Source organism: Pogonomyrmex barbatus, unplaced genomic scaffold (assembly GCF_055798465.1).
Source record: "Pogonomyrmex barbatus isolate J1 unplaced genomic scaffold, ASM5579846v1 scaffold13, whole genome shotgun sequence".
Lineage (NCBI taxonomy): Eukaryota > Metazoa > Arthropoda > Insecta > Hymenoptera > Formicidae > Pogonomyrmex > Pogonomyrmex barbatus.
In genome coordinates this window covers 7,178,335-7,202,475 of record NW_028297109.1, presented here as the reverse complement: position 1 = coordinate 7,202,475, position 24,141 = coordinate 7,178,335, and the positions used below count along the sequence as shown (strand labels likewise).

General features: G+C 31.2%; 3 protein-coding genes across 5 annotated transcripts; 1 reads left to right on the top strand and 2 right to left on the bottom strand.

Annotated features, from left to right (window-relative positions):
* Positions 1-175: 175 nt before the first annotated feature.
* NKAIN (sodium/potassium-transporting ATPase subunit beta-1-interacting protein) lies at positions 176-12,178 on the bottom strand. 2 transcript variants are annotated; one of them, XM_011634515.3, is made up of 6 exons: positions 11,793-12,178; positions 10,518-10,655; positions 10,281-10,361; positions 10,001-10,192; positions 9,735-9,795; positions 176-4,399 (listed from the first exon to the last, which is right to left on the bottom strand). In XM_011634515.3, exons 1-6 carry the CDS (start codon positions 11,844-11,846, stop codon positions 3,582-3,584), a joined length of 1,344 nt encoding a protein of 447 aa, XP_011632817.2. In that variant the 5' UTR covers positions 11,847-12,178; the 3' UTR covers positions 176-3,581. The 2 variants fall into 2 exon arrangements, with proteins under 2 accessions (XP_011632817.2, XP_011632816.2); XM_011634514.3 differs by lacking the exon at positions 176-4,399 and adding an exon at positions 4,965-8,149 and having other exon boundaries at positions 11,793-12,177.
* LOC105424336 (uncharacterized) lies at positions 8,105-14,393 on the top strand. The gene is made up of 4 exons (XM_089072578.1): positions 8,105-8,246; positions 13,159-13,404; positions 13,502-13,635; positions 13,887-14,393. The coding sequence occupies exons 3-4, from the start codon at positions 13,570-13,572 to the stop codon at positions 14,229-14,231; spliced, it is 411 nt and encodes a 136-aa protein (XP_088928704.1). The 5' UTR covers positions 8,105-8,246; positions 13,159-13,404; positions 13,502-13,569; the 3' UTR covers positions 14,232-14,393.
* Positions 14,394-23,211, bottom strand: LOC105424334 (estradiol 17-beta-dehydrogenase 11). 2 transcript variants are annotated; one of them, XM_011634512.2, is made up of 7 exons: positions 22,926-23,211; positions 17,265-17,456; positions 16,538-16,897; positions 15,802-15,916; positions 15,626-15,710; positions 15,408-15,518; positions 14,394-15,056 (listed from the first exon to the last, which is right to left on the bottom strand). In XM_011634512.2, exons 2-7 carry the CDS (start codon positions 17,451-17,453, stop codon positions 14,984-14,986), a joined length of 933 nt encoding a protein of 310 aa, XP_011632814.2. In that variant the 5' UTR covers positions 17,454-17,456; positions 22,926-23,211; the 3' UTR covers positions 14,394-14,983. The 2 variants fall into 2 exon arrangements, with proteins under 2 accessions (XP_011632814.2, XP_011632815.2); XM_011634513.3 differs by having other exon boundaries at positions 23,044-23,211.
* Between the last annotated feature and the right edge of the window lie 930 nt (positions 23,212-24,141).

The following is a 24,141-nucleotide window of genomic DNA, read 5'->3' as shown; positions in this document are numbered from 1 at the left end:
TGAAAATTGTATATTTATTTTAAATTATTATATTATTTATTTTATTATTTTAATATATACATATGTATAAAATAATTTAAAACAGATAAATATACATTTTTTCCTTATAATGTATTTAAGTAAAAAAAATGTATATAGATTAAAGAATAAATTATGAATTATTGAAATTAATAAATACAGTAATGAACACTTATCATTTATTGTCTTGCAATTATTACACAATAATATAATATGTTGTACAATAACTGTAAATCTCGTATGTATAATCAATCGTCATATTGTGCGTAATTGTGCGTGATCCAAATAATTATTATTAAATTTCGGTTATTTCAACTTGTAAAATGTGATATATAATATAAACTGCGACATAGGACAAATTTTCTTTAATTAAGGTATACCAGTATAACACAATGTATTACACAATGTATGTTGTGCGATCAATAAGATAGCTGTTCTGCAGACGAAGCTATTTTATTACATTTATAAGTATAATTATTTGATTAACAAATATAATATTACAATATTACATTCAATCAATTACGTCAATTAGAAAACTATGAGATTCTTATAAGTAATCAGAATGAAATATCTCATACACTCATTAGACCTATCGAACAAGTTTCAGAGTTAACTCTAGATTGTACAATAACCAGAACAGGTGAGGCAGTTTTAAAGTTGATAGATCTTACGTGTATATTGATATTTAATACTTTGGTTTCTATCTTCCCTCTAATTCTTGACAAGTTCAACATTTACAGCGTAAACGAGATAAATAATAAAAAGGATTACATTTAATAAAAAGATGAAGAAAATAGCATGTTCATATAATTTTCTGAATTAAAAAACTAGAAAATTATATAAACAATTTAATTAATAATTTAAAAAATTGTTTGTTAAAAATTGTTTTATAATCAGGCAGTACATAAACATAATTTAAATTTTTATTACTGAATCCACTTTTGGCACTTTGTGAAGATCCAAATTCTAACAAAATCATATACAAAAGGAGTATTTCATACATAAATGACAAGTATATGATTTAAATGAAATTAAAAGTCAATGTCAACTCTAATTTCTTAGCGGAATATATGCAAATTGTGTAACTATAACATTTTGCAATTCTAAACATTATAAAACAGTGCACTAATATTGTATTGTATACGCGTAGTATTGCACGCGGTATAATATTGTACGTCATTATTATTTTATAAGTTTATTATATATCACTAGTGCACACAGGTGAATCGCATCAAGTTTTATCTTTTTAAGATTTGGAAGACTGTAGCGTAATCGTGTATATTCAAATATACGTATAAATGTTCAAATACAGAGATAAATTGTATAGAAATTATAAAAAGTTTATTCGAAAATATCACAAATGTCTCCAAAAGATGGATATCTTATAATTTCGTATCGTACTATAAAGTGTTAAAAACAGCCGTTGATTGTATCTAAAAAGAAATTATAAATAAAATTGTATGATTATGATCTTCTTTGCAGTGTTGTCGCTTTCAAAAGTGAGTAAATGATTATAAATCTATATTTACAAATAATGCGATGAGTTTTTTGATTTTATGCGCAGAACAGAAAATCCTTAGTTCTATGATATAAATAGGATGAGAATGATAAGTGTAGAGTTCCTAAGAAAATTTTTAGCAACGACAAGAAAAATACAAAAGAATATGTAAAAATTCTATGCTGATTTTGATCTGTTTAAAATCTGTTAAAATTTTTGTCTCTTAAGTACACTAATTACTCATATAGGTCACATTTCAGTCGCATCAATTCTGAAAACGAAGGCAATTTTTATTGTAACCAATCTATGTTGAAAGTAGCACAGATTTAATCTACATTAAATTTGCAAAATCTGTGCATCGAGTCAAACTGAGTGTTTAATAATTTTCTAAAAAAAAAGTTAACCTATGCTGCACAGTAAAACCAAATGAGAAATCGTGATTTCGTAATTGTTTAGAGTTCTCAAATCTTAATAAGTTCTCAATTTTAATGTTTTTTTTTTTTTAATTAAAGCTCATTCAATTCTGCACAAAGTTGTCAAAACCGATTTTTAATTGCTTTTTCAACGAATGTGAAATTGCGGTTAAAAAACAAAATGTATTTACAATTTTAAATTAATTTGTTTTAAATTGAATATACATATATTTTGTAATATATAATAATACATTTTTTATGTTTATATTATTTATTATATGTATCGTTACTTATATTGGAATCTCCAAGAGAATTTTTCTTAAATCATTTATATTGGAAATTGATATTTCTTATCTTAAAAAAATTATTGCTTAGTTTCCAGTTCTTTCCGAACACACACACACACACACACACACACACACACACACACACACACACACACACACACACACACACACACACACACACACACACACACACACACACACATGTGTATATATATATATATATATATATATATATTTACTTGGAAATTGCAATATAAATAAATAATCTAAATATAAAAAAATATATTTATACATCTATTTGAATATATATTTAACAAATATATTAATATATTTATTTTAATATATATTTTGTATTGTGTTATTATATAATACAAAATATATATACTCAATTTAGTACAAATCAGTCTAGAAATATAAATGTATATTGTATTTTAACCATTATTTTATATATAAATTATTTATATAATATATTATATATATAATATATTATATTATATAATTTTGAAATAAAGGTTCAATTAAAAAATTGACTTCGACATCTTTATTCGAAATTCAATAAGCTTTGATTAAAAAAAAAAGATATTAAGAAGATATTAAAATTAAGATTTGAAGCCTAACAACAACAATTATGAACCATGATTTCTCGTTTGACTCCACTGCGCGCTATATCAATGGATTTTTATGGATTTACCATCGGATTTACCACCATCTATATTAAAACGATAAATCATAATGATGCAAGTAATGCAAGTAACTTGAATATCTCTAAAAATATTATTGCGTAACGACTCGAGAGAGTGAATAATGACTCTTTCAAGTCTTTAAGTAATGTTGCGTCTTCTATACACATTATTTCTTACAGTACACGATGCAACGCTAGTAGAGATCTGTCACATCAATCTGTATCAAGTAAAGCTCTGAAACATGCGAAATTACGCTTCTTGCTTCCTTTTCTATCACGAATTCTAGACATTTTCAAACAATTCAATCATTTTAATTGCAATCTTAATATAATATTATTAAGATAATTTAAGCAACTGAAAATATTACAGCTTCGAATCAACGATAAGAAAATAATGTACATTACGTGCTATGATTTTCTAAAATCTTATCTCACCAACGTTATTTTTCTGTTGAATCAAGAGCGTCGCGTACGCGACTAGCGCTATCAAAAATAGTGCCATTTTCATCCGCGATGATGAACGCGGATTTATCATTCATTCTACCTACAACCAATTACCTCACTTATTGTATTTGATAAAGAGCAGACGATTCTATAAGGCCAATTCTATCGCTTGCAATTTACTATTTCGACGCTGTCTTCGCAAGGCGTTTACCTAAGGCTTTTTCCAGATCGCCACGTCATCAGATCACCGTGTCCTGATAAGCGGGCGGTCCACTGAGAACAAATTGTCGCTGACTCTGCCTGACAACGTCGGTGCGATTGGGTACCTGTGGCGTCGCTCTGACGCCATGGTAATTGCTATAGCTGGACCTGGCGCTGGCCGGTCGATTGCTGTAGAGCTCCTCCATGTCCTCGCCGTTCAGGCTCTGCGTGCTGGTCTGCTGGAATGTGGGGTTGCTCTGACCCTGCCACTGCATCGGGTTCAGCTCGCCGGACGAAGCCTGCCAGTTGTCGGTGAGGTTGCGGGTGGAGCTGGTGGTCGGATGTTGATCCCAACATCCGACGGGCGGGCTCTGACCGGCCGGGAAACCGGACGACGCGTTCGAATAGTTATTCGAGGAGTCCTGGGTGACCGGGGGCTGCCAGAGGACTGGCGACGAGACCGCCATGTTGACCGCCTCCGGCTGCCAGTTTCGGTCGGCGTTTCGCTCGCGGTCCCAGTTGACCGCGATCCGATCGTAGTTGAGCGTACCCTGCGCCAACGAGCTGACGTTCTGATTCGTTAGGTTGCCGATGCAAGGTGCGACTGTGTTCGCGTACAGGCTCTCCTGATGGTCCATGATGCGGTTCACCGGGTTCTTGCGGCGCGACTGCCGCACCGAGCTGCGTCGCGTGCTGGAACGCCGTGTGCCATCCCGCGAGATTACGGAACGTCGCTTCACACGACGCGGCGTCATCGGCTTCGGCGACACGCTGTCATCCTGCACCGGTGGCTCCGGCTGCGAATACTCGATGCTGTACAACGGCCGAGGCTGCTTCTTCTTTCGTTTAGTTCGTACTGTCGAGGAAACAAAGAGAGGCAATCAGATTCCGCGGTGCAATGATCAACCCGAATCAAAAGTGACCCACTTTTGCCTGTTTATTCGATCGAATGATCGATCATCAAACAGAGTTCACTGACAGTTAAGTATATGAAAGTCAATTTCATCAAGATAATCTGCAATTTTGTTTATTCTATATAACTAAATCTTGTTATTTTAGTCTTTTGTCTATTACTAAACTTGTCCATTGTATCTTGGAATATCTTCAATTAATTATTACTCAATACTATTTTTATAAATATATTTGCATTCTAAAACTGTCCTAAAACAGTCCTCGTATTTTTTTAATAAATAATTATATTAAATCCTCTGATCAAAATTTTTTTTTTATAAAACGTAACAATGTCTATTAAAGTATATAACCATTTCCAAAAAATGCGAAACACTTAAAGCAAAAATTTTGATGACAAGAAATATAGAAAAAATGAATAAAAAAGATTCCCCAAAAACCGTACAATAGGAAATTGTTAGAAAAGGAAAAGAAAAAAGAGTGAAGGGTTAATAAATAAAAAAGCAAGCAAATAGTAGCATTGCATATTTATTGTTCCCAATTAATTGCACCAAAATAAATAATGTGATACAGTGGTTAAATACAAAATTAATTATGGTGACCTTAAAAAAATATAAATATTCTGTACAAACTTGAGAGATGCTCAATAGAGACTGTACTTGATTAGAAATATCAAATCTGAAGTGACAAAGAAACCATGCGTATTTGAGGTTTCTCCTTACTTCAACTTTTTTCAGAAAAATTTATTTGTTTAAAGTATCATTCATAGAAGAATAATAGTATTCCATATCTATTAAACACATTTCTTTCATTATTTAATTTCATATAAGTACTACAAAAAATAAATATAAATAATATTATACATTTAACATAAAGATTTACTATTATCATTATGTTCTACAAATATTATATCATATGCTTGAAATTAATTCATATATAATTATTAAAAAAAAAAACGCTTTTGTAGCACATAAAATTATTTTGAAAAATTCAAATTTTGAAAAACATGTAATTTATGTATATATAAACATGTATATATGACATGTATAATATATAACATGTATGTATAATAATCTTGATCTCATGATCTTTCTCTCGTATTTAAAATTTAAAGTTGTTTTAAAATAGATTATATATTATATTGCTATCTTCTATTTGTCTGTTAGCAGTCTTTTTTATGATATCGGCATATTTATCTATATACTACTTTTTACATACGAAAGATTAATATATAACATGTTAAATATATATCTATAATATATATTTATTTGAATATATGTATTTATATAAACATATATTTTGTCTGATGTCACTTCAGATATTAAATTATAATATAACGCAAAATATCAGTCATTCATATACGAAACGTCATAAAACGAATAAGATTTTATATAATCGTGTTTATCAAAAAGAATATCTGAAATTATACATAAAAAGAAATTTCAGATTAAGTGTGTGCGTACCCATACATAACAATGAAATTTAATCTACACATTTAGATACATTTATATATCAATTTATTCTATGAAAATGAGCACGGGGATTTTAGGAGTCAAAAACGTTTGGCTCTACTGAGTTGAAAATACAAAAAGAAGAAAATCACTACCATGCACTATTAAACAAAGGGAAATCGTGACATGCGTACTGTTCTTTTAAATCCTTCTATGATAAAAAAAACTCTTCGTAGCACCGGGTCAAATTCATAATTGAGCTATAAAATAAACTAATTAAATGCAGTCTAATTACTTAGGAGTACTAGCTTAAAGCCCCTATTCATCCATATGCACATATGTATATATGTGCATAGAATTCTATAGAAATGAATATTATATAGGCCTTTCACTTTCCATATAGAATCTAATAGAGAAATAATTCTACTACAACACGCAATATGATTTTCACCAAGATTTCTCGTAACTCTTAAAAAACTGATATTAGACAAAGCTATAAGTAAAATTTTACACCTAAGTAATATGTTCCGATCATGCTGCGTTTAATTTGCCACCAACACTTTTCTCTATTTAGCGTGCATTAAAATCTCCCGACGTAAACAATTTTCAAAATGCCGCTAATCAAATTTCATACATTAAATAATAAATATTCCGCGGAATCTTAAATACAGTTTCTATACATATCACAGTAAATATACTAAGATGTAATTCGTTAATTTATGTGTAGAGAATGAACGATACGTGTAAGTGAAACTCCTCACCGTGTGTAAGATGATTCACAGCTATCATTTACTTCTCTCAACTTCTTTTTTTGTACAAATAAATGCGTGCAAATTAGTAATTCCTTTTCTGACTTCTCACATTCCATTAATCTTATTAGCATTAAAATGGTATTAAGTAACGGCCACAATAGTATTAATTATCCACAATTAATGCGTTCTCTTGCGCCGCTACTGCATGTTGATAATCATCTTAATCATTTATTTGTACAAGTTAAACAGTAAAGAGAGTGGAAAGTAATTCTGAATCATCCCATATATATATATATATATATATATATATATATATATATATATAAATATAAATATGCAACATTTATGATTAGTAGATAAGTCACACTGCACCGATTGCTCGTACGGACGTACAAACAAAGTTATTGAACACACATACCTCGACATCAGTCGATCGTTTCGATGCAAAAACACGAAGAACACCATCAATAAATATTATGTGGTGGTATTATATAAAAATAACTCACAATTTAGAATTTAATGAAAATAGTTAAGGAAAGAGGCATCTCAAGGCTAGTTACACTTAATTGTTCTATCTATTTGGCAAGTCTAGGAATTAAATAATATACCGCACAAGTGAACGCCGTATATGCGATAGTATAGAAGTAAGCTAACTCTACTTATTCTTCTCGCTATATAAGAGAGCAGAAGACAAGGACTTTCGCGGGGGATTTTTTTTTTTTTAATCTGCCGATCGTGCTCGTAGAAAGTGTCATCAATTTTAACGCGAGTAATCTGGGCAGTCGCGCGAATAGTCAAATGGAGCGTCCGGTGGTCAAAAGTTACTTGCGTGCAGGGACAATGGTCGGCTGTCTCGTTTCGACTGGGACGACGACATGTCGTGCTCGTTCGGCGTTTGATCAATAGCCAATCTCGGATCGGAGTGGAACGATCTCAGCGGCTGGTCGCGCACGTGATCGATGAAGACGCGGGATTTGACTGGATTCCTGGCCTGTTGCCTGCTCGCCGCGACCTGACGGCACTTGATACGCGCGACCGGGCTGTACTTCGCCGAGTGCGGATAGTACAGTCTGTTTTTCTGATATCTCAACTTAGCGGCGCTGTCCAGCGAGTCGTACTCGTCGTCGTACACGGGCGACACGGGTCGCTGCAAGTGGTCCACCGGATTCAAGTAGTCGATCGTGTAGTCTACGCTCTGAAAATCGCGGCTGGACGAGCGACTGGCGTTACTACGGACGGTATCGCCCCTGAGACCGATGGCATTGTTCTTGCCGCGCGCGCCGCTGCCGCCCAGCAGCTTCTCGCCGCTGCGTTTCGGAAAGCTCGACTCGCGATAGGCAGATTGATGAGAGCTAGCCGTGCCGGCCGGGCAATTATTTTGAGCGGAATTTTTGAGGGAGTAGGCGGGTGGTGGAAGAGCCGAGTAGCTAACGTACATAGGATGCAACGGCGTGTGGCCTGCCAACCCGAAGTCATCACCTCCGACAAAGTCAACTGAAATATCATTCAAGAATCCATCGCATTAGATGAGACGTTCGCCGACGACAAGCAGTCGGAAATAAGCAGTGCGAATAATGAATCGATCGAAGAAGTGAGTACACGACTAATAACGCCGGAGATATTACTATATTTACTATCAATGTCTTTCCTCATTAAACTTCTTTTTGAAGAAGAAATGTCCTATCCCGAAATCTTTGATTTCGGATTTAACATTTGGTCCTGTTATATGGCATAGTCTGCTTAATATTTTGCTGTGCCTTCGCAAATTATAACATTCTTGGCTAAAGAAAGTGAAAATCATACTATAATAAGACACAACACCATTCCGTTCATGCGAAGAAACGCTATTTTAGCAAATTCTTATAGTAATAACAATAATAATAATAGATACGAATTACAAATTTCAAGATGCAATAAATTTAACATCGCTACATATTCAGACTTAATTTACATTCTGTAGCTTTATGATTATACTAATTAAAAAATTATTTAATCGTGCTAAAAGATAGACAAATATGTATGGCGTGCAATTGATGAACATGATTAAGCGGACTTACCAAAATGGAGGATCAAATCCACCAATGAAATCAACTGTAACCGATAACCCTCTTTTCAAGCAATAATAAATAATCGCGCGTACTTATATATAATTAGTGAATTACCAAGGATAATTCATATAATTTCTTATTACTAATTGAAATTAACATAATGTGCTGTCACACTAGCAGTAAATTCTTGAACAATTTTGTGCAAATGTAAAATATACTGTGCAAGAGATATATATTCAAAATATAATATGATGAAAGCACATCTAATTAATTTAATAAAAAGAAGAAATCTAGCACTCATATAAAATTAATATAATTTATACGGATTTTAAAATTAATTTACATAGAAAACGAAATAGATAATTAATCAATCAAGCGTATTTTTTGTAATCTAACTTGGAATAATTGATTTAATTTTACAAGTTATAAAAAATAGAAATATCACGATTTTTAATTTTCCTGAGCGCATATAAATTTATATTCATAAGATGATATTCTGTCTTTCTATTTTTCCTTCTTACTAAATATAATAATAACCACAACTTCGCCCCATTTATCATAAACCACAAACCAGTAAAGTATGAATGATCATCAAATTTTAATTCAAGCATGCTATCATATATATCATTATATCATTATATTATTAAAATATTAAAACTATAAAAAATATATTTTATTATTACTAAAATCTCTTAAACATAAAACTTATAGATATGTTTGACCATATTCCGACACGGGAAAGTTTCAAAAGTAAAATTTCAAAATACTTTTGTGCAAATTAAATCGCAATCACAATTTAATTTAACTATATTAAAATTTAATTATATTAATTATATTATATTAAATAAATTTTAAACTCTTTTTATAAAAAGTACTAGTGCGATTAAAAAACTCAAAATAAAAATTAATAGAAATTAATAAAAATTTTAATTTTTTTCTTTTGGATATACTTTCCATTTGAAACTTTCCACGTAATTCAGATCAGAAATTAATTTAATTTAAACTTATATAATTGCGCTAAATATACTCACAGCTATCATCTTCCTCAAGGAACACTTTACTGAGACAAATTCCACCGACAATTGCCATAAACTGAAACATGTAAAATAACTTAACTTTGGAACTAATAAATATAATAAGACAGTAATAATAAAATCTGTGTAATTATTATATTAAAGTAATGTATTCTATGATAATTCTTAAATAAAATAATAAAATCTAAACATAATAAAATCTTTGTTAATTATTATACTAATGTGTTGTAATGATAATTCTTAATTCTTAATTTTTTACTTACCCCTAGAACACATTGTGTTGCAGCATGTAAAATTTCTATCACTTCGTAACTTAATACGCAGTCTGTCACATTAGTAGGTCGGGCAGGTCGAAAAAGCTCTGGTTCTGTCACGTCATAAACGGCTTTACAACCTGGTCCATTCACATACCACCATGAAAAACTACCAGTACCGAGGTTAAGGATATCGCTATTCTAAAAAATAATTATAATATTATATAAACTCTTTTTATATAAACACATACAATAATCTATATCGTGTTGGATAAGTATCTTCTCTTACTTTGTCCAATATCCCTACATTGAGGTAAAAGCATATTATAAATATGTTCCACCCTAGCCATAATGTGTTCCATATACAATACTAAAACAAAAATTTTAATTATTTAAAGGAAATAATTAATTCAACAATTAATAAAAAGATATAGAAAAAAATAGGTTTACGTGACAAAACATAAATTATTTTCACATAAAATATATTCATCTAAATTACTTATGGATATATAATGTAATTACTTACCGATATGATATATTTAGGTCTATATTGAAAGGCCCCAAAGAATCCTAGTATTACAAAGATAATGTTGAAAAAATTGACCAGTATCGGGGCCCACATAAACCCCAAAAAATCGAATACTTGGCGTTCTATAGTTGTAATCTAAAAACAGAAATAAAATAGATTAATCGCACAATACACAAACATCCAACGTAATATAAAGTAATAAGTGACAAGCATCTCAATTTCTGTTGATTCCTTTTAGTGAGCGTTCTTAATCTATGGCAATTGCCCTATGTTCTAAATACTCAGTTAATTAGTCATTCTGAGTCATAATGTTTGAGGGCGTTACATACATGTATTGTTCAAAACCATTAACCTTTTTAAATTTCTTTGTAAAAATATCTTGGAATATTATTGTAATCGATAAAATTTGATAACAATCAATATATAGTCAATATTTTACAAAACACAATTTAAATTCTACAAATTAAGAAAAAATATATCAAAAAAATACAAATATATAATATTTATATATTTAAAAAAATTTATTTATTAAACATTTATATAAAAATTTTCTATATATTTTAAATTTATCAATTTATACTGTATGTATATACAGAATTTTTGTACATTAGTCATTAATATTATAGACATATACTGTGCATTATTTAGATAATGTACTGTGCAATATTTAGAAATTAAAATTTGACGTTGTAACAAAGAAGAAATTTTCCTAACATTCCACCGAAGAAATCTGAAGATTTATCATTCTTATACTGCAATTACTTTCTTATACTTCTGACATAAAAAGCAAGTCATTCGTAGCGTGCTGGGATAAGGAAACAAAAAATGCCTATAAGTGTTATTTCTTCGTTATTATTGGAGAAACGTTTATCAAATGATATAATCGTAAATGTAATCGTGAACGGTTCCTTTTCGAGGGAAATTCCTCGAGATAAAATATGCTACTCGGATCGATATGATAAAACGATATGATAATCCGTAAATTTGAAGTGACGATAAGAAAAACGTGGTAACGGCTCTTCGTCGAGTCTCTCAATGGACGCTGCGCAAGTACGCGTTTGCTTGCAGGGCAGCGTGACTAACGATCGTATCATATCTCAATCGCGGAATCCGTAAGAAGAAAAAAAAAAATAAGTGACTCAATCTGTGGAGATAAAGGCCGCGCGCATATGCATATATATGTATATACATATACATAGGTAATTCGTAACCAGACGTTGCGGTCAAACGAGAAGGTGGGCATACGCATATCCGAATGAACGTTGCACTCACTAGTTGCAGACTGCATATTGTCAGTAGAAAATGCCTTCTGCTGCAAATTCCCATGTCATTTGGCCGCGCTCCGCTCAGCGAGCGATCTCACGCGGTACGATCGGAGCAAACAACGACGACACTCGCTCGCACTGCATCACTACTGCGGCACGTTCCTATGCGCCGTCGCCATCTTTCGCTTTTCCCGTATTTGTTGCTCGGAACACTTGTTCCACCCTCCCTACCCTACGTGAAATTTACTGTATACACAAGCTGCAGCAGCGGCTGCAAGTGCGGCATGCACCGTGCGATCGTAGCCAGGCAACCGGAGCACGCTCGTTTTGTCACGGTTGGCGAACGACTGCCACCACCGTGGCACGTGTAACAAATTCACCTCCCCTCCCTCAACACTGTGGTATCCGTGTGAAATCACGATGCTTTGTGGGGCCGAACTGGAATGGAATTTGTGATTCTTCTGATTCATCCTGATCGAGAGTAACGATCGTAGATATGCAAGGTCGATCTGGGGAAGAAAGGAAGATGTAGATTTTGATGCAGAAGATTGTAATTCTAGAGCAACAATGTGATTATATTCGTAAAAAAAAGAAATAAATAAAAATTGTAAATTTTTAAGTGCAGGGAACTAAAACGTATGTATACAATACTGCAACAGGTTTGCCAAGTGGTAAGTACAAATTTTCCCGCCATCGAGAAAGAAATATGTCTTTAAAGTAGAATTAAATATTTGGACCGATTAACTGACCTGCATACCTGAATGTCCATTCACCGAAATGCTCTTGCGTTTATTACAAATTATATCCGAGTGCTTAGATTGAACAAATTTAACGAACTAACGTATTCGATAATCGATAATCGATAAACTGTTATGTTCAAGCTACGAAATGTCCAAATATCAAAACATATGTGCGCGTCATAATTTATAATTTACTCCCAAAGTATTTGCATAATTATTAATTATTATGACAATGTAGAAATTGTTATAAACAACGCAAGAATAATTAATAATTGTTATTTACGAGTCTTCTTGACTTTTAATATCAAGTTAAGCATCAGACGTCGAGACTGTCGAAGCTATTAAAAACCCTCTGTCTTCCATGCTTATGGTGTTTTTACTTCTGCACACATATCTTCAAAGACGGTGAAACTTGTTTAACAAAAGATTATTATTGTTTATATTAAATATTAACCAAACTGTTATAAAAAAATAATAAAATTTACAGATATGTTTGTAATTGATTTTTCTTATCTTATCTAAAAAAGATAAGATTTTTATTGTGACTTTATGCTTCGGCAATAGATTTAATTAAAAACATCTTAAAGCTTAATTTCTTGAAAAAAACATTTATGTAGGATATAAAATTTTCAGAAAATTGCGATCACCGCCGCACATTACTCAAGAATGAGAAAGGACACAATCAAGAAGAAACAGGATACTTTTTTGATCGAGGAGATTCCAAAATCGCCAGCAATTTTTCGAAAATTCGAACAAGCAAAAGTGATTCTGCATGGCAAATCTGCTGGATTTCCAGTACACAAATTTCAAAGCGGACCAATCGAACGAGGCGTACTTGTAGAAAGCGTAAAAGCAAACGTTTTCAAACATTTAAAAGAGGTAATTTGTCAAATGTCAGAAAAAATTCGATTATCATACAGGTGCAATTAATATTAAATATGTGGATAATAATACGAATGCTTTGAATTCTTCGTAGGTACGGCTCTATTAAGGTGTAACGAGGGCACGTTTCGCGTGCGCAAAATATATGGAGATGGCAATTGCATGTTTAGAGCGATCAGCTACATTTTATGGCGAAACGAGGAAGAGCACCAATCGCTCCGAGCAACGGTCTGTGTGAACATTGCAATAATATAAAAAAAAAAAATTAGATTTGCTATTTTAATATCAAAGATTTGTGCAAGCTTAAAAATAAAACCACTTTGCGATGGGGAACACGAGGCTTAATCAGTTAAATCAAATATACGCTATATATTGCCAACATAAATATTAGTTAAATATTACTTTTATGATGTTGACTTGACAGAAATTCAAGGGGTAATTGATATATGACGGCATGCATAATATGAATCATTTGGCAGGTTGTGCAGCATATTAAAGACAATTGGCGCGAGTATGGCTCGTTCGTGATGGCTGAGTGGAACATTTCGGATTCTCAAGAGTACTACGATTACATGAGCCCAGTGGGCACATTCGCCAGCGAGCTGGAATGTACAGTGGCAACGAAGCTCCATCGTATGAATCTTTCGATCTATCGCGAACTCCATGGCAGATACGAGCTCAAGCTGGTCTTCCACAACCGCGTAAGCCTCAACTACGAAACTGCAAGACTCCTATTTACCGGATGCTCCGAAAATGGTCATTACGACGTTCTGTTACCCGATTCAATGTCAAATCTTTATACAAGCGACCAAATACATGAGTAAAAATATAAAATAAAATAATTTTCACAATTACAAAAAATTATAATGTCTGGATAAAATCTTAATTATCAGTTGATTTTCTTTAATAAATTTTACGTTTTGTAAAAGATATTGTATAATTTATAAAAAGATTATATAAGATTATATAAAAGATATACAGGAAAATATGTGTATTAAATTTATTAACATTATTACAACTTAATTATTTCTAAATTTGCGGACATAAAATTATTTAAATTGACAATCGAAGTATTAGGAGATTATTAAATCATGTAATCATCAATCAAGAAGATATAAAAGGATAAGACTTATTATAAAGACATAATGTTATCTCAAATATTATTAAAAACTTCAAAATTATTTTTAAATATCTCTACATAAAAAATAAATTTGAACAAATATAGTATTTTATGTAATTAAATTATATCTTATTTGATGAAAAAAACAAAACATATTTTTTATTTTTATTAACAGAAATATTATTTTCTTAAAAACTACAAGGATATTTTCTCGCAGTATAATAATGTAGTATAATTTATAATTTTAATATTTGACTTTGTATAATTAATTGAAATATCAGAATAATTTTTCTTCGTACAATTCGTAGGAAGGTACTATTTGGTGTATAAATTTCAAGAATTTTCAAAAGTTTTTGCTATTCATCTCGAATGAATTTGCTAACAGAAAACGCGAATTCCCACACTCGTGTTGATGGCCGACTGGAATACTTCACGCTTCATGAGCAAGAACAGGATTTAAAAAGAATAATCACATCCCTGCGTGTGAAGCCATTGTGAGACCGTCGTTATTGCGCTATATATCGCACAACTACAATGTAAGATCACATAGAATCCATTAAAAATCATATACACCATCAAGAATTACATTTAATCGTTATATAATTATACTTTAAAACATGATTTAAAATGCAAAAGTATCGACATGCTAACAAAGAAAAACATACATATATGCAAATAAAAAAATTATATAAATAAAATATACAATGGTTATGACATAATTAAATATAAAATAAAATGCTACTACTTTTTTTATTACAATATGTTTTTAATGTATAAATATTTCTAAAACTTATTGTTACTTTTTATCTAAACTGTTTATTATAATATCTTGTAAATAAATCTAACAATATCAATTAATTCTCAAGAGAAATTCCTTCACCTTATTTGATATAACATTTTTGAGCACCAACTAATGCTAATAGTGCATTGACCTCTTCTAATCGCCTGTACAACCTCCTTGGCAATTTGTTGTTCTTGTTGTCTTGTCGAGCTGCAAAAGAGATTTACATTATAATATAAATAGTTAATATAAATAGTTAATATTAAGAAACAGCGGAAAAATTTTCTTTTTTTCTTCCCTTTCGTGAGATGATTTACCTGGGTTCTGTCGTTGGTGAAATTGCGAGGAACGTAAGTTGACTATTCCGATTGCTTAATTCTTGACCTAAACTTTCCATCAGACCTACATGTAAATAAATCATTTGTTATTAATCGACATTTATTGTTTACCGCACGCGATTTGAAGAATAACATTTACGATAAGTTATACTCACTGGCAATTGCCGTCCTCGAACTCAAGTATACATCCTGAGTGGATGCAATTGGCATAATTCCAACAATGTGTGCTCTATCACGTTGTAACATAAATGGCAAAAATGCTAACACCATCTGTAATGAAATGAGAAGACGTAAAACTGATTATAGATAAATAGTAAAAGTACATTACTATATATTCTCAATTTATCAAAATTGACAAATATAAACAAATTTTATATTTTCTAATTAAATCTTTTTTTAACAAAAATAATCTTGATTTATAACTCTCTAATTTCATTTTTGTATACAAATGTTTAATTACAATATGGAATAAATATGTCTATCTATCTGTATTTTCAAACTATATATGTACAAAGTATAAAGTATTTTAAACTCAAGAGGTTCTAGATTTCTTATTATATATGTTTTTCGATTAAATTTCCGGAATAAATTTGTCTTCATCAAAAATATTAAGGCTTAAGGAACACCTTATGAATGTCATCATGACATAAAACTAGGTCTACGATCTCCATTCTCTCATCAATCCCGTTAACGTCATATCTTCTAAAAAGATGTGAATCCGTTATTGGATCGTTAAAATCATATTTCTATATATCCCTAATATGTAAATAGCATTTCTAAGCAAGTTTTCATCAGAGATATTACAAGGCTACAATGTTAACGACCTGCCGCGATTTAATATGGTACGACACGTCGATTGCTTCAAGGACACAACTGTTGCCCAACGCTCACCCAATAATGGCTCATAAGAGTTGTATTGGCCGTATCAAATATATCTTGATAAGGTTGGCCGGCGCAGGTCACTAGGACATCGATGCCACCGATCTCATCCTCGACCTTCTTGGCAATCTCGCGTATGGCATTACGGTCCAGCAGGTTGCATTCGTATGCCGCCATTATAGGCCCTACATTCTCCTGCTCGTGTTCCCTATGATCAGGCCCGATTCCCTTCACTTTATAGCACCGCGATCTTAACCTGCTGATTATCTCTTCCACGGATCTAAAGTCGTTATCCACACAGATCACGGAACATCCACCCTTTGCAAATTCCTCGGCGAGAGACTCGCCGAAGGTTGACGAGACACCGGCAATCTGTTACAGAAAAAATATATATCTGCTGAGAAAGTGTTGCTTTTCAAGGCTACTGAATTTTAAATCAACTTTTAAATCAACTTGTTCAGATAGAGAACGAAAGGACGCAAAACTCCTAAACATTCATTACATTGAACTGTTTTACACATGGGATAATCTCTTCTAGCTCTTTGGGTCCTGATTAAAATCATATTTATTGTATTTTACGTATTACATATCTTAAATTAAATATTTTATATGTTAGCTTTAAATATAAAAATGTAATAATAATGAATAAAAAATATATAATGTGTATGTGTGTGTGTGTGTGTGTGTGTGTGTGTGTGTGTGTGTGTGTGTGTGTGTTGCAAAAAACAAATATACGTACTAAAACTACATCGCCAGTTAAATCTCTTGGTGGTTTTGGTAGAAATGATTTTATGACATCAAGAAGAGTCAAGAAACCAGAGATAACAGCGCCAATTAAAAATTCGATACTAAGATAAAACCAAAAATTAATTGAAAAGCCTGTCCTTGAATCTGTAACCACTGCTTCGTCCCTAACTCGTAGCATCATCCACTGCAATATAATACAAATTAATTAATTATTTTATTATACTATATTCTTTTAACAAATTTCATTTTAAATAAAATTAGAAACAAATTGCTTTATTTATTAATTTCCAAAATACATATACATATACATAATTACGTTATTTACGTAATTGTTAATATATGTAATTAACAATAATTATTGTTATCTGCTATATAATATTGATATATGATTGAATAAAAATAATTAATATATATAATTACACTATTTCTGATATAAGTAATTGTTATATATAATTATTTTTTATTTCTAACAGTCACGTGTATAGAATCATGATTTTTATTTATGAGTTTATTTAGATTTTCTTCTTCTATTGCATTTAAGTATCTGTAAAAGATTTTTATAGACAAGTCATTTTCAAACTTTTCTTCGTCACTAGAAAATATGACAAATTATGCTTACACTCTCTCGAAATCAACCTTTTCACAGTGAGAAAGTATCAATGTGAGCAATAATCATTATGTAATGTGTAAACTCCTATGCCTACCGTGCAATGTATAATAAAGAATGTGGCGCTTTGCAGACATGCAAGCACCCCAAAAGATTTACGACCATCGCTTTGACGTGTGAAAGCAAACTAATTAAAAAAATCGGTTATGTCAGAGACTAATAGAAATCTTCAAATGGAATTATCACTCTCATTTTTCACTCAAATTTTTGCTATATTGTAATTAACTAATAGAATTTCATTTTCAACTTTCATTAATTATCGTTTCAATGTTGCAAAACTTGATTCTTAAGAAAGACATTTCTTATTAATGTAATATCTTTTGCAAAAAGAATTTTTTTTTATGAACGTTAATTCGTATATTTACGTGAAACTATTTGCTGCTATTTGATAGGGAAGTTAATTATTCAGAATTTAACTTCCAATCATCATTGAGGCAACTAACCGAACGAACCCGGAAATTAAACTTGTGTTACTTAATGGTGTTGCCGTGCAATACACGTGTCCGTTTTCATTTCTATCTTACATTAGACGTAACAAGTATGATGAAAACGGTCCAGAATCGGTCACAAAATGCAACAAAACCGTGATATTATATAACACTGGAATTAAGCTGCACGCAACATTGAATCGGCTATATGATTAATACATTCATGAAAACGTAGTATTAATCTTTTACAAAAAAAAAGTAAAGTTATGACAATGTGTGACAATGTGTTTGTTGAAGGAATATTAAAGGTATAAATAGTTAGAATGTATTCTATATTTTAGTCATAACAAAAAAAAAATAATTTTCGAAATAATATTCATATTTCTTTCTCTATTATTATCTTAAATATAATATAAATGAAACAAATATCTATGATTATCACTAAACATTTTCTTTGTCAATTTTATCTTAAAAAAATAAAATAAATCTAAATGTAATAATTAATTAATTTAATTGACTTATGATTATATAATATTATAATTTATAACTATGGCAACTTTATTGCAAGGAAAAGAATTTTATTTAATAAATAATCTCTCTCTCTCTCTCTTTTCTCTCTCTAAACATATCGCATGAATGTTTGTAATAGTGACGTATATTGAATCCAAGAGGATTCAGATTGCTGCGGTCTGTCGAACCGTAAAATTGCTATCGCTGTTTTCTCGTTTGAATAACATAAAACTCTTCTGGTTGAGTCGCATTGCGATGTAATTTTGATGTTAACAGAATGCGTAATATTATTTTTAAAATATTTAGCTTAAGGACACAATAAGTTATATCAAATCATTTTGTTTTATTAAAAATTACTATCATTAACTAAATTACTCTTATGCCACATCAATTTTGTATGAATTCGCTGTAAAAAAATGTCGTGAGATCATTTCCTTGTGTCGATTAATCATTTTCTTTAAATGAGGTTTAATAACTATGTAATGCAATGAAGAAAGCTATATTATTCATTTGAAATGCGCAATTCAATGCAATTAAATTTTCATCAGAACATCAGAAGCACCGTATGATCGAAGACTATTTTGCAGCACATTATAAAACTTTGATGAAACAACCAGTATGACGAATCAAGTCATAAGGATACAAAGTGGTAATCGAAGCAAATTTAACGCTCGTAAATATGTAATTTATACTTCGCTAAAACATGCATTTCTTTTTGCTATTATATTGTTTTATTTGTTTAAGCTACGAATAAAAAAATAATGTAAGAATGAATAGCCCATTGTATAAACACAGAAATGTGAGCAAACAGTTTGCGGAACACAATAACAGTGTAAATGGTACGCAGCACTAGACATAAACGCAACACCATAAATCAGGCGCAGTGTTTATAGAGCGTATGCTCTTTTTCTTATTACATAATTTATGCTTTCTTTAAGCGCACTGCTTTCCCGCGAGTGAACAAAAATCAAGAGAGAACAAAAAATTCCTGCGACTGAACAAAAAATCATTTACCCGCCCTACTTGCATTTGTCGCAATCAGGTATCTATTATATAATAACTGCTATATGTATACGCAAAAAAAAAAAAAATCCAGAGCCACCGCTTTAGAACATAAACATAAAACCTGCTTTGAAATTATACACCATTGCGAATGATAGATGTTGACACGATTCGAGATAAATAAAATCCGTCAGTTTTTTTCGTCGATCGTAATTAATGCTTCAATAGCGATAATGACGATTTGAAAAACAGGTTATATTATACTCATTAATGTGGAATATTGATTATCATCGCTGCGAGATACAAAAGATCATGACGTACGTACGTACATACATACATATATACATATAGATAGGAGTTAATTCCTCTTAGAGAAGCTAATCACGATGTTATTGTTTTATTGATTGAGACTATGACGAAGGAAATTTATATTTTTTCGCGTCCCACGTGAGAGAGTGGCAGGCGATCATATCTCAGAAGGCTTAAGGCTAATTGTACAGGCCAGGGCAGCCGCATTAAGTTACGTCAAAAGTTCTACATAATCTTTAGCATTTAATTTACAATCTCACACGCACGCACATGTACACAATAATTTTTCTAAAATACGAGAAAGTTGAGAAAATTGACATTTAATTGATAGCCTCTGCAATTTCCAATAATTATATAAGTCATAAACTTATTTCGCATTTTTATAGAGTTTAACTGTCAAAATAATTTTCTACATAATTTTCTTATATAACCTTAGCACAGATATATCATATTGCAAATTTCCTTGTATCCCTAAGACGATAAGCTTAAGATAAAGACTCGCTATCTCTCGGCGGAACTTTCTTTATATTTACCCTTTCAACTGTATCTCTGTCAACCCTTTAAGTATTATGAGCGCTGTTAAATGGTATGTGCGATACGCGACGTAATGTTAAGGAATTGAAGGGAAACTGTCTTGTGGTTGAACTTTTATTTATTCCCTTCCCAAATAAGAAGAGAGGGTGTGCGCCACGGCGGGGGCCCGACCACCCGAACCAGTCGTGAAACTCGTAATTATTTTGCGAAAAAATATCACCTCATCAGTCAGGAATCGAACCTGGATCTCCTGCTTACCGGGCAGGCATCTTATCCTTTCGATTACCGAGGCATGTGATGATATTTATCGCAAATAACGTATTTAGAATAACACGTCAACGATACAATGATACACATATATACGTATATTACAATATACATATGTACATGTATTCTCTCGAATCCTCACGACCGATACTCCAGAGAGATGATGATCCTAGTCCCTCTCTCGATGGATGCAGGTCGGACTGCAGCGGCGACACCCTCCAACGTCATTGGCAAATATACAAATAATCCTCCTGATGCGCGACAGGAGAGATTGCATCAAGCACGGCTCGAGCCCCCGATTAGACATCGATACACTTGAATCGAGATGAGGACGTTTTCCGCTTTGAGTTTTCAACGAGAATGACAACATTTAGTGTTGTAAGATGGATCTTCGTTCAAGATGAGATAGGTGATATTTCGTTAATATGACAATCAATAACGCAACACGTTCTGTTATAAACAGGTAATTGGGGCGGTTTCCTAAGAAGGAAAAATATGAGAAATTTGAAAATATATCAATACGTTGCGACAATTCGTTTGGTTAGCGCTACTAATAAATCGTAATCGGTTACAAAATAAATTTAGACCTTCAGAATGTTGGTCTAGACCTTTTGAAGAGAAAAGAGAAAAGAAAAAAGTGTTGAAAACTATTTTAGTATTAAATAAAGATTCTCAAATACTGAATTGTGACACGTAACATATGCCTCTCCCTGATGATAAATGATTATAAGAATATTTTTTCTAATTTATCAAATAATGGCATAATTCTATATATATATATATATATTGTCTATAATTATTTCAATACGCGACACGTAACAAAGATATTCCATTCTCAGCGTTTATAGCGCAGGTCTGTCTCTTGTATCGTTCGTAGTAACCTTTTCCACGCGATCTGCATTTGAAAAGTTAAATCAAGGAATATTAATTATGTATTACTAAATGTTGCAACATGCTTGAAAGAAATTTAGAATGGCAAAGCTAATGGTAAAGGTAGTCTACTTGAATATCTTTCAAGAGCACAAAGAACGCAGTGGTAACTACTATGTTATGTGCTGAATCAGTCGATTGCATACAACGTATTGAGATCGGTAATTTACGCGTTATACTCGGTCTCATATCATTTGCGTAGGCATTTTTATACCTGATGCCGCTTTATAATAATAGAAAAAAATTTATGCCAAATCAATTAAAGTAAAGATTTATGATGCAGAAAAATGTTTAATAATGACGTATATTTTTTTTTAAACCAGTTTAACATTTTACATCACCACATTCCTGATATGTTAAACAGAAACTACATTATTTACAAAAGACACAGTTTTATCTTTGTTTAAACATTTCGTTTGAAGTAATGAATAGATATATAAGATTACTCACTTCTGTAAACTTGACATGTCTGTTTGTATTTATGATAAGAAAATGAATATTATTCGTATGAAATTTAGTGAAATTTTTGAAATGTATTATATATCTTTATGTTTTTACTTAAAAAAATATCGGAACTTTGTTATTAAGATATTTTTGTTATTAAGATATTGTTATTAAAATATTTATTTTGAGATATTTAAAAGTTTTATTTAATTCTTAATAAACTCTATAATTTCTTAAATCCTAGAACTGGATATTAATTATTATGTTTATGTTAAATGATTTTTTTTAATTTTCATAAAATTTTTTGAAAGTATATATTAATTACATAGAAACATTCCAAGCCAAATCTTAGGAAGACATCATATTTAATTTCTTAATAGTAAAAATCACTTTTAAAGCTTTGTACTATAAAAATACTCAAAATTGATTTAAAAAATTATAAAATAAACTACGATAAAATTTGATTTTTTTTTTACTTTTATCTTTTAACACAAGTCAAAATATCTGTATCACAATTGATATAGATCTATGATACAGATGTAAAATAATTTTTGACAGATACCTATTTTAACAGATTATATCCAAACTTGCACTATTTACAAAAAATCCGCATGGAAAATAGTACACACAACAGTATTACGGTTGTACGGAAGAAATGCACTTGGAGCGAGAAACGTTACCGCGAGGGATACGCATAGATCACTGGATCACGCTGGATCTCTAAGGCGCTCGACAGTTTTGTGAACAGTAGGAAATGCGGGGGAACAACAATTCCGCGAATATAATGGCGACGTCGACGATCAGAACGCTCGAATCGCTTGAACTTGACTGAACACGGCAACAACGTACAGGAAAAGTGGAGGTGTAAGACCCAACCAAGGTCGTCTTCTTCGTTATCTGACTGTCCCTTTCCTTCTTGTTGACTATGGTGACAACTCTATAAGAATGATGGCGATGCATCTATCAACCACCATATGATGTAACATAAACTTGTAATTTGTATTTCAATAATTGTTTTTCAATTTGGATTTTTTCTTATTAAAAATATCCTTAATTTATAATAAAGAAAGTTCTATCATTTTTAGATAAAATTACAATGCAAATGTTTATAAATCTTATCTTTCACTATTCTTTTTAGGAAATCAATAATATTTATAAAATTTTAATTTCAATAATATACATCAGTATTATTATTTTGTTTTATTTTGTTTATCTTGTGATACTCTTGTGATACTCAGTTCTCAAGGCATTCTCAAGGCAAACAACAAATTTTAATAAAAAGAGTAAAATGATATATTTGACATTTCTGCTTAAAAAATTTTAAATTTATAATTGGTTATAATTTAACAATAAAACGTCATAAAATTTTAATCCTTAGAAAAATTTCTTGAAAAAATTAAAATAGAAAGTAATAAGTTTATAAATTATACGAGAAAGAATTTGAATTTTAGTACTTTCACTCTTACTCTAGTAGATAGGAATCCTTAACTTAATGTCATGTTTTCTAAAGTAACACCATAACATTTTGACATTCTGCTCGTATTGCACAATATTCTACGCATCTCATTCACAATATTCTAAGCATCTCGATATACATTGGTATACATCACAGTTACGCAAAATAATCATAAGATACGCATACAGATAAATATTAATGTAACTGCAAATGTAGGAAAAAGATATCTATAGCACTCGATAGTTGAATTCTTAAATAAAAACAAAAAATATTTTCGTATTGTAAATATTTTGTTATCTCTTATATTGTAATATAAAATTAT

What these genes read in the sequence shown, in the direction of transcription:
- NKAIN (XM_011634515.3), bottom strand. Translation starts at nt 11,846, where the DNA reads ATGGGAATTTGCAGCAGAAGGCATTTTCTACTGACAATATGCAGTCTG. An exon ending in CAATATGCAGTCTGCAACTA is followed by an intron (nt 10,656 to 11,792) that starts GTGAGTGCAACG and finishes TTCTGTTTTTAG; the next exon opens with ATTACAACTATAGAACGCCA. An exon ending in CCTTGAGGAAGATGATAGCT is followed by an intron (nt 4,400 to 9,734) that starts GTGAGTATATTT and finishes TTTCCTCGACAG; the next exon opens with TACGAACTAAACGAAAGAAG.
- LOC105424336 (XM_089072578.1), top strand. Translation starts at nt 13,570, where the DNA reads ATGTTTAGAGCGATCAGCTACATTTTATGGCGAAACGAGGAAGAGCAC. An exon ending in ACCAATCGCTCCGAGCAACG is followed by an intron (nt 13,636 to 13,886) that starts GTCTGTGTGAAC and finishes ATCATTTGGCAG; the next exon opens with GTTGTGCAGCATATTAAAGA.
- LOC105424334 (XM_011634512.2), bottom strand. Translation starts at nt 17,453, where the DNA reads ATGATGCTACGAGTTAGGGACGAAGCAGTGGTTACAGATTCAAGGACA. An exon ending in TAACTGGCGATGTAGTTTTA is followed by an intron (nt 16,898 to 17,264) that starts GTACGTATATTT and finishes TTTCTGTAACAG; the next exon opens with ATTGCCGGTGTCTCGTCAAC. An exon ending in CTCTTATGAGCCATTATTGG is followed by an intron (nt 15,917 to 16,537) that starts GTGAGCGTTGGG and finishes ATTTCATTACAG; the next exon opens with ATGGTGTTAGCATTTTTGCC.